The following is a 10970-nucleotide window of genomic DNA, read 5'->3' on the forward strand; positions in this document are numbered from 1 at the left end:
AGATTCAGTAAAAAATTAGAAAATTATCTATTACTGGAAACACTAGGAATACTGTGTACGAACAATAACTTCCAACGGTTGAAATCGCTTTACCACGAATATGAAATTGAAGACAATTTATTAAATGTTTTAACGCTGCTTGCATCGCAACATTATTTGCTTTTCAGTTCACGACGCACCCATTGTGACGAGTCAAAACATCTATTTTAGTTTTTACGGATTGGGCGTTTATTTTGTCGTCATCAATACGACCATATCCATTTAGGTAAGGGTTTCCAAATAACAGAAGAACTGTTAATTATATTTCCTGACTCATCTTTGGATATTTGTAATTTTCAAATCGATGAATTTATAAAAAGTATGTGAATCTAACAACTGACTATAAAAACCTTAGTGCAATTTGCAGTGTCATTTTCAAAATGGAAAAAATGCAATGAAAATATTTTGTTTGGGCTTTTTATTTATATACTAGTGATTTGTTTGTTTGACGGTTCTGATTAGTTCGAGTTGAATGATGACTTGCGGTGAACAGTATTTATATGAAGAACCCGTGTGCGATAAATATATTCCGCCAAAAGTTAATGACAACCCTCAATATCTTCAAAAACTATAATTGCTATTCTCAAAGCAATAAAAAATGTCATTTTTGTAATTCCATTTCTTACGTTATCTTTAACGCCAAAATATTCATCCTCATTTTCAATACTTCGTGATTAATCTCACTCCAGTTCAATCCAGGGATCGTATATAGTCCCTTTGAACAAAACCTGAGTACAATCATTTATGATTTTTTTAAGCAGATTTGATTATTTTGCTTGTGTTTACCGTTTTCAAGTGCATTTTGATAGCTCATTTCAAATTTTATTGACATGTTTATCAGGTTTGGATCTTAATATATGGAGCTTGCGCTTATACAAAAAATACGAATTCACTGAGTTCAATAATAAATAGTCTAAACTTTAGCACAGATTAAATATTCAAACCGTGTTAGGAATCACACGTTAAAAGGTAAGACCTCGTTAGTCCTCAGCTCACACAAGTTTCTCAACTTCCAATTTTCTCCAAATGTCTCAACCTCCAATACCTTGAAACTAAAAGTCTCGAGTGTTATAACTTATATGAAACAAATTACAGTAGAAACAGAAGATAGTTCATCTAATTATGACTCGAGCGAAAGAGCTATCGCAGTTGGAATTGACGGGAATGGGATATGTCTTGGAAACTTTTTATCAACATTGTCTGACTCCAACTTGAAAGGATGGATTAGTCCTGTCGCAAATGATTGTCCAAGAGCTTAGTGTGACTATACATACGTGAACAAATTGACTTTTATTTTTACTTTTCAAAATCATTTTTTCAAGCTAAGAAATATTTGGTCGAGACGACAGCTTTCAAAAATTAACTGCTGTAAACTTAGAAAATTAGGTACCATCTACTGAGTTGCGCGGTTGAAAATTATCATGATCCTGATTACTTACATTAGTGACAGTTCAGTTTGGTGGTTTCTAAACGGTACAAAAACTACAAAATGTAAGTTCTGTGGTATTCCATTTTGGATAGGGCGCATGAGCCAACTGATTGCGTCAGATATACAAGCGTAGCGGAATATATGAAGTATGAAGCAGTGTGGCGTAATTTTGATTCATGTATAGCGACTTTATACTCTTTATAGTTCTACTAGTTGGCAACACTGTAGCGCAGTATTCCGTATATTGTGACATTACTAATTCTAATTACCTTCCGTTTACTTTTACTTTTACATGAACTAAGGGAACAGCATAGACTAAGGGTCTGTGCTGAGGGCACAGATTACAAATGGTAACAACAAACAAACGACAACTGCAAAGTGAGGTGCATAGTGTACATCTAGAGTAGTGAAAAATTTGAATATTTGGTGAGATTGTCCTATTGCACAACTTTGTTGGGAAACAAGTAAAAAAAGTCCGTTCCTCTGTGATCTTTGCAGAATCTTGAATACCTATTTGTTAAAATGGATAATCAAGTCAAAAGTGATAACCAGGTTGGAATGGATAACCAGATCGGAATGGATAACCAGATCGGAAAGGGTAACCAGGTGGGAATGGATAATCCAGTTGAAACTGATGAAATGGATAACCAGATCGGAAAGGGTAACCAGGTGGGAATGTATAAACAGGTGGAAATGGAAAATCCAATTGGAATCGGAAAAGATAAACAGGTGAGAAGGGATGAAATGGATAATCAAGTCGGAATTGATAAAATGGATAACCAAGTTGGACTAGAAAATCAAGTCGAAATGGATAACCAGGTTGGAATGGATAACCAGATTGAAAAGAATAACCAGGTGGGAATAGTTAATATGGAGAATCAGGTTGGAATGGATAACCAAATCGGAATGGATAAAATGGATATGATTTGGTTTTTATTCATGGTAAACTTTCCTATTAAATTGAGAAGTGTGTACGCTGCCGACCAGTTGACACACTAATGGCTGGTTCATATAACGAATATTTTATATTTTACTTTGAGAAAGTTATCAAAGTGTAAATCAATAGAAGTGTTTTACACCACACTTACTTTAAAGGGTGGTGTATGAACTCTTCCATTTATTTACATTGTGACAACTTTCTCAGGGTAAACAAAAACATACACTAAACTTTTACTTTAAGTTTGGTGTTTGGACCAGCCATATACTTTTTGTTTTATAACGTATACAAATTTGTATGTAACTAACATCTTATCCTCTTATATTGCAAATCTGTATTCAAGCAATTTCTCAATTTTTTATTCATCAACTTCTCTTCTGAAGAGGGTAGTCATTGTTTGGGGGTACTGTTTTAATCTATAATGATCAGACTAGGAATATTGAATATTTTGAATATGCTGAACAAGGCTTCCTCAGTTGATATTGCATCTGTTCTGTACATTGGGACCGATTCAACAAATTTTGAATGATAGTGGCACATGATCAAGTATGGTTCATTTTCTACCTGCATGAAATCGATGCCTATCTTCTCCCTCAGTGATTGTTTGCTATTAGAACTAGATTACTGTAAACAAGTCAAGCATCAGGACACTAAGTTTGATTTATGTTCATTAGGTCAAAATACTGCATCTTGAACACGCTTCTGGCTGGGTATTATTCCTTGATATAAAAAGTAATGGTTGTTCAAGATACCTTACCTGATGTGTAGGTAAAAGAAGTCGTCAACTACATGAATTTAATCTCGATATTGTTAGTATGGTTCTACTTCTCATTTCACTGAGGATACATTTTTACACCAATCTTTGTGAATGAAACTTTTGATGATATGAAGGTTTGGATCCGAGTTGGTGCTTTGTTAGCAACAAACAAATCATTACTGAGACTTCAAGATATTAATTTTGTTCTTGCAGTAAATGCACATACCACTGATGTCTGCCGCAGTATTTACTACTACTAGTCTGGATTTTGTTCTCTTTAATCACGACTCCAGCCGTTGAAAGCCAATGTTCTCATATTCCTTGGTCGCTCCATAGTTTGGTTTGTTTCAACTTTTTCTATCGAAATTTCTATTCCTTCATTAGTTATCGTATGGCCCAAAAAATCAATTTTAATTTTGGCCAGTTGAAATTTTTCCAACTAAATTCTGGTACAGCTTTATTAAAATTTAAGTAAGTCTGTCTAGTTTTTAGTATAAATTCTTCATTATTTTATCCAAGTAAACAAAATTTTCTTCTTTTAAGAATGAATGCGAGCAATATACTGGACCTAAGGAAGCAGCAAGTCAATATAGTGATCAAGTTTTCTTAAATGCCTTCTCAAAGTACGACACCGACCTCATTGTTACTTGGCTTAGACTTGGAAACAGTCCACTGCATATAGCTGTAATCGAAAAGAAGTAAGCAAAATTCAATACCCATTCAGTTCAAGTTTTGATTCCAGCTACTTTTCAGTTTCGAGGTGTTTGAACACTTTCTTGGTAAAAAAAAAGGATTTTCAAATGCAAGGAACTTCTCAGGAGAGACTCCTTTATATATGGCAGCTAAAGAGGGAAATATTGAATTTGCTCAAATCCTCATTGATAACGGAGCCGATGTGAATCTGTCAGACATGTGTGGAAATACACCTCTACATGTATCTATTGACTTTCCAGAAATCTCATATTTATTAATAAAAAATGGAGCCAACATAGATGTTTTGAATCTTAAAGGTCATACCCCATTGATGGATGCCGTGGGTTCGGAAAATTGTTTGGAAACTGTTTATTTACTTTTATACTTTAACGCAGACGCCAATTCAAGTACTGTCGACGGCATGACACCATTTATGCGTGCCCTCCAAACTGAGAATCGTGCTGCACAATATGCTTTGCTTGATTATGTGACCGACTTCAATGCCTCAACTGATTGCGGAAAAAGCACTTTATGTTGGTCCTTGACGGATGATAATAACCCGTTAAGTGAAGAAATAGTTAGAAGAGGTGGAGTAGTAGAAAGTTCAGCTTATGAATCATGTTTCATTTATCCGACTCCTGAAAATTTCAGATTAATTTGGAAAAACCTTCCCAAAGGGGCAGAATATGTTTCTTTATCACATTTATACCTCTTGAGAACGCATAATGATGAATTTCTCATCCAAGCGTACCTGGATATTATCCTTGAAGATACTGATAGTTCAATACTGAGTGTATTAGCAGAAAATATGCATTATCATTACATGGAGTTCTTGATTGTCAGATGCTCTCCATACAATTCGGCTCGAGAGAAACTTGCGAAAATGATATGTCTTTTGCTGCAGTATGGTTATCGAATAACTTCTGATGAGATTGATACAGTTTTTAGACATTATGGCTACTGTGAGTTCTTTCGAATCTTACTATTCATGAATTATGAAGCAGAATGGGGTGCTGTGATCACCACAAGGTTGATTTTTGATATGCAAAGTACTTTGGAAACAATAACTCATGAAATTATCCAAGATAATTCATGTTGTACGCTTCACTTGATTGAAGTTGTCATAAGCTCCTTTCGATATTGGGCGTATCTTCCTCTGGCCAAAGCTTGCCTAAATAAAATTGATGGAGCTCATTTTGCTGAGGAATACGATGAATTTTCGAAATTGATTGAAAAACGTCCAAAAGTACCTAAGTTACTTGAATTGGCTAGAAATAAGGTCAGAGAACACATTGTGGGGAGTCGTAATCTCACATCTGCTTGCGCTTATTATACAGTTATAAACTCCATGAACATGTCATCGGTATACAAAAAAATACTGATGTATGAGAAAGAGTTATATGATTACTAATATAGGAAAACTATATATAATTTATTAAGTTTTATGTCCACCGATGTTGTTTTCTTGGCGGTGTCATGAGCACCTAGAGAACTGAAACATAATATTACTTATAATGCCAATATTTCGGATAAGATTTTCACTTTCTTGAAGACTGCGATAAAACATTTCAACAATAACAAGATAGTACAGTGATAATACATGATGGTATGCAGAAAAATACATCAGAATTTCCATAAATGAACAATTATAAACTTGAGAAATCCACTCTCTCACTGAAATTTATCTAATTGAAAGTGAAAATGTTGTTCGATCAAAATTGTCAATAAAATAAATATATCCTTTACTTGTCACACTTCCAAGGAAAAAAATTATATAATATAGACTTGAATGCTCTTAGAAACATTTTTGAATATTATAATATATTTACGATATATTTTAAGCTTTGGGGAAAAAAGGTGGGGGTTTTAGAAGGAAGTATTTTTCATATCAAAAGGTACAACTGAAGTACAGGTGAGCTATGCCTTTCTATATTATAAAATTTCTTCTTCAGACAGATGAAATGAATCCATTGTGATATCAAGTATAAAAATCTACCTCAGTAAAATCGGGTTTTGTAATTTAAGTATTTCTAGATAATATAGAGAAAGAATGCCGAGGATTTACGACTGATCACCCAACTCTAATCGACTATTTAAAGACTGATAATAATGAACCTTTCCTTATTTTTTATATCCTGCAATCCTTGAGCAGAACTGACATTTTGTCCTTTACACATATTTTTATTCATGTTAGCGTCATTAGGAGAATATCTAAGATCACCTGTTTATGCCTTTTTACTCAACGTTAAATGAATTTTCTTTTTCTTTGAGAGCCTTAAGACATATTTTTTTATTTTGATTTTTATTAATGAACAAGTAATTACATATCTTTCAAGAAGGTAATAAATCCAAGAGATTTTAATGTAAATTAACAATAGTTCAAAAGAAGATAAGTACTGGTCATTTTATAGGCTTCAGCTAGTTGAGATCATAAAATTCATCAACCGTGGAAGTTTGTTATACAAATTCTTATACTTTGTAATAGCCTGCTATTTTGTTATGATTAAATCAATCAACTAGTGGTTGAATACAGGGTAAATTGAAAAAATAATAGATTTTACAACTAGAAAAGATAGTTACAAAATATAAGAAGGAAAAATAAATGAGACCCATATATTAATGGGGCTCATAAACCGCCCCCACTATTTTTATTTGAATTGGATCCATTCTTTGTCTTAGAAAAGATGTTATATCTGCTTCACAATATAATAATACTTGCAGTTAAAATTTGATGAAATAATTTTTTGGAATCTGATTTCAATTATTTCACAAATTCCTGTGAACACGAACAGAGATTTTATATTTCATAATTACAATGTAATTTGTATTACTCTAATACTCACATTTTGATTTGTTAATGGTCTCATTAAAAAAAAAATAAAAACTTTCATGAAGAATGAAACTTTCTATCCTTGATAGATAGATAGATAGATAAATATATACTTTATTGTCCAAGAAAATACTATCTTATTAACAAAGCTTGTTAATAAATCTGGTATGTATAGCACTTCAAAGAATAAAGAAACAATTTATAAACAGGAATACCCAGAAACACAATTTGAGCAAAACAAAGTTTTGTTCAAATTGTATAGATAAAATATAACAATGAAAAAATTAAATTTAACCAAGTTTGTCGAAAGAATAGATTGTATAGTCCCTTTTACCTGCAATTTGGTTCATAGCATTGACTGATTCATTGTAATTTTCAATAAGTTTCTGACCAATGTGACTGATGAGTTAAAAATTGTCTTTATTTTTGAAATATTTAACCAGAAGGCTTTTTATCAAAATTATGAACTTTGACAAAGCAGATGTTATCCCTTTCCACCAAGGTATAACTATGGGCTTTCAATTGATGTTTTGTGAATATTTTTTCTGTTTTTTTTTTAATTAACATTTAAATTTCCTTCATTAATTTTATGATTTACCTAATTTTGACCTCATAGTGCTTTGATTCAATCATTCGAACAGTTTTTATTCTGTGATATGAAACCACATGTACAAGTTTTCAAATGTTAATTTTTGAACATTTTTATTATATATTGTAATTTATAAGTTTATACTGTCGAATATGTTAATATTATATTAACACTGTGCGGGTACCTATTTGTATTGTTATATGAGTGACTAAACAAGTGTTGTCGTTTATTGCTTTTTAAAAATTCATAAATATTGTTCGTAGGAATATTTTTTACTTTCATATTGTTCTTGTAAATATGTCATTTTGTAATAAAATTTAAAATAATATTATTTGTATCATATGTTTCACGAGTCCGTATTAAACAAGCTGCAAGATTGGCTAGTAGGTAGTTGTCCTTCAGACCACATCAATGCTTTGAGGCTGCAGTAGTCCATTCTTGAAGCGGAGTGAAGATATCTTGTTGAAGATAAAAAACTTTATCTTCACGAATTCATTTACAAAAACAATAAATGTTTCAGGTTTATATATGCCTATCATCAGTTGAAAGAATAAATAAAATGAAAGAAATGTTAAAATTATTGAACAGTGGAAATTAATAAACCAAAATATTTGGATAAATTGGAATTGAAAGAAAAAGCAAAAATGAATAAGACGAATAATTAAGCAAACATTATTGTGACCTAAAATGAAAATGAATTAATATATGAGTTACACGCTGATGAGCAGACTTAGAACAAATGAGGACTAGGAAAGGCAGAAAATCAATAAAAAGATAGCTGGTCTATTTTCAATGATCTCCAAAAAAGGTGATTAAACATTCAGTTAAAATTTGCTTAGACCCCAATTTTTGAATGATTTTTATTACACCAGACCAAAAACTACCTGGAAATATATCATCAACTATACATTTCCGCAAAAAAATTTGAGAACATACCTTATTCAATCTTAGTTGTTTTGTGGCAAGTTAAAATCTGTCTTTTGAATCCAGTGAGTTTCCATCATTCCTGAAAACTTTTCTCCTAATCCTTTTTCATAAGGGTGGATCTAATCCCTTTCAAATACCTACAGGGCAAATATCACTATTCTTTCCTTTGATAAAATTATTAAATTTTTTTGCCAAAACCAGAATCTTCCATTCATTATTCCAATAATATTTTTACTTCTCTCCAGTTCATATTCCAATCAAATATTTTTCTATCTTCTCTATTATATGGAAATGGTATATTCCGAATTTAATGCTGCTACTTTCTATGACCTATCAAAATAATTAGGCTGTGACAACCATGAGATCCTTCTAAATAAGCTACATTATGAATTCAGACAGAGACATCAATAATATAGACTTTATAGATATAAAGGCCACGATCACCCTCTTTGCTAATGACACTACCTTATTATGGCCCATACTCTTCAAGAGGTCATCTCCAAAGATGTGATTAATATCAATAGAATATAAAGTATAATTATAAATGTCTAGGGCTAAATATTGACGGTATTATTCATTTTGTGTGACCTCTCAATTTCTCTCTTCCTTCTTTTGGGAGTTTCCTACAGAGCCATAAAGATTTTCCCCCTAAAACTAATTTCTTCTAAAAACTATAAAATATACCCTTTTCGATTTGAACAAGATTCCTTGGCTGGAATTAAATCAAATAAGTTCATGAATGTCGTTTCGTATTGTTATCGTGACATGAGTAGATTTTTCTCCTCCGATGATTGTAATTTTATGGAAAATTAATACTTTGACTCACAATATTATACCCAAAAAAGCGCTGATGAGGCAGTTATCTTATTCAGAAACTTCGAAGTAAGCCATTGAGAATTATAGTGTTCCAAGTGAAACGTTATAATTCAACTCATATATTGTGTAGTGTTCATATCAATATCTGTTCCAATTCCATAACGAATGTTTGAAGTTCAAACTAAATAGGAAAAGTGATTTTCGTATAATTCAATCTTTCTATGAAAGTAATTAATTCCAAATGAGTACTTTTTATTTCGTGTAATTCAATGTAAAAGTAGTTGTTTCAAGAGGGTTTTTTCCTACTTGTACCTGAAAGTAACGTAACTCGTGTTAGGAATCGTATGTTGAAAGGTAAGATCTCGTTAATATTTGACTCGCACAAGTTTCGACTTTGAAGGTTATCGTTCGTGGGTGGCGAACGTTGGTTAACAGAAAAACGTATTTCAAGAAAAAGATAGAGATCTATATATCTTTGTAAAGAGTACATTTTAAACTTTATTCGTCGGAAGTTTTTCACAATTTGAATTTCTGTCACAGATGAGTTTTCATTTGTGTTATTCCTGTCTGACCTAAAAAAGCTACATCTTTTCTTTTCCATTTATTGGCCTCAGCAACGAGGTTAGTCAACTTGAACATTATAAAATTAAGCTATGGTTTGTTTGAAATCGTTGGGATGCTGACCTGCCGAGATGATATCTGATAAGTTTTAAATAATTTGAATGTACCGCTAAGAATGACATTTAACACCTCGAACACAGAATATATGTCACAGAAACTTGACCCCTTCGACACAGAATATTAAACATATTATTCTGTGTCCTCGAGAAGAAAATGCAAAATGCCTCATTTGCCCATTTACTTCATTTTTTGTCTTTGTATGCTGTGCTGTCATGTGTCATGTATACTAGGTTAGAAACGATTTTGAAACAAGGTTAAGTGTCATATTTGGAAAGAAATTATTTCTTAAGAAGTTATGAGAATAAAATAACAAAAATTGAGAAAAATAGAGACAAGTAAAGTAAAAGCCGTAAAATTTTATAGTATATTTCCCTTTTCCAAGGTAAATACATACATGCAGGGATGAAACTAATTTGGGATGGCATTGCCTTTTTGTAAAAATATTTTTTCAAGTTCACATATTTGTTTTCAGATATGTCTCTGATTAATAGCATAATGAATACCTGTAACACCAAAATTCAATCCTGGGTACCCCTTCTAACAACAGTCAGATACAGATATCATGCAGAGCAAAAAATAGCTAGAGGTCCCTTGCTCAGAAGATATGGATACGATGATAAAATGCTTCAGAGTGGGCCGTTACCGAGGGATCCAAAGGGCAAAAAATTGATTATGCCTGCTTACAGGTTCAAAGATGTTTGGAATGAAAAGCGAGCTCTTTTTGGTCAGAATGACTATATTGATATATTAGGAAATGAAAAACTACATCCGACTAAAATATTATATAATATGCCGAGATGGCTGAGGGGTGTTGGCGGACACGAATTCCAGGTTATGTTACGGAAAAGGAAAATGTTGGGACAAACAGGATATCCCAAAGTTAGACCTACCAAATTCTATCAGCTTGAGAAAAGGATATCATGGCTATATAAATATTTGAACAGAAAAACTAAGACTTTTTATTATTAGGTGAGACAAAATTTTGTTGAATGAGTAATATAGTATGCGGAAAATTATTTTTTAGTTTCATTGTTTACAAGAATTGTTGAATAATTGTTACAAAGGCTAATTATAAAAGGACCTAGCTTTATTCATATTATTTCTTATTATTTTTGTTATTCTGAAAAATATCAAAGTTCCAAAATGGTCACATTCTTTGTGGTTTTGTCTTTTTTGCTTAATGTAGAATTTTTAATGAATATCAACATGAATATAAACAAGGTTATTCAACAGGGCCAGTTATAATATATAAAATAATTTAAATCTACAACT

At 31.9% G+C, this 10970-nt stretch overlaps 2 protein-coding genes across 2 annotated transcripts; both read left to right on the forward strand.

Annotated features, from left to right (window-relative positions):
- The first annotated feature begins 1631 nt into the window (after positions 1-1631).
- Positions 1632-7602, forward strand: LOC111504832 (uncharacterized). The gene is made up of 4 exons (XM_074184373.1): positions 1632-1894; positions 1967-2410; positions 3706-3860; positions 3916-7602. The coding sequence occupies exons 2-4, from the start codon at positions 1991-1993 to the stop codon at positions 5264-5266; spliced, it is 1926 nt and encodes a 641-aa protein (XP_074040474.1). The 5' UTR covers positions 1632-1894; positions 1967-1990; the 3' UTR covers positions 5267-7602.
- A 2309-nt stretch (positions 7603-9911) lies between these two features.
- Positions 9912-10714, forward strand: mRpL51 (mitochondrial ribosomal protein L51). Its single transcript, XM_023159537.2, has 2 exons — positions 9912-10080; positions 10171-10714. The coding sequence occupies exon 2, from the start codon at positions 10173-10175 to the stop codon at positions 10665-10667; it is 495 nt and encodes a 164-aa protein (XP_023015305.1). The 5' UTR covers positions 9912-10080; positions 10171-10172; the 3' UTR covers positions 10668-10714.
- The last annotated feature ends 256 nt before the right edge of the window (positions 10715-10970 follow it).

Source organism: Leptinotarsa decemlineata, unplaced genomic scaffold (assembly GCF_025532065.1).
Source record: "Leptinotarsa decemlineata unplaced genomic scaffold, Ldec_3_MD MMD2_tig00026354_RagTag_RagTag, whole genome shotgun sequence".
NCBI lineage: Eukaryota > Metazoa > Arthropoda > Insecta > Coleoptera > Chrysomelidae > Leptinotarsa > Leptinotarsa decemlineata.

What these genes read in the sequence shown, in the direction of transcription:
- LOC111504832 (XM_074184373.1), top strand. Translation starts at nt 1,991, where the DNA reads ATGGATAATCAAGTCAAAAGTGATAACCAGGTTGGAATGGATAACCAG. An exon ending in TGATTTGGTTTTTATTCATG is followed by an intron (nt 2,411 to 3,705) that starts GTAAACTTTCCT and finishes TCTTCTTTTAAG; the next exon opens with AATGAATGCGAGCAATATAC. An exon ending in ATAGCTGTAATCGAAAAGAA is followed by an intron (nt 3,861 to 3,915) that starts GTAAGCAAAATT and finishes GCTACTTTTCAG; the next exon opens with TTTCGAGGTGTTTGAACACT.
- mRpL51 (XM_023159537.2), top strand. Translation starts at nt 10,173, where the DNA reads ATGTCTCTGATTAATAGCATAATGAATACCTGTAACACCAAAATTCAA.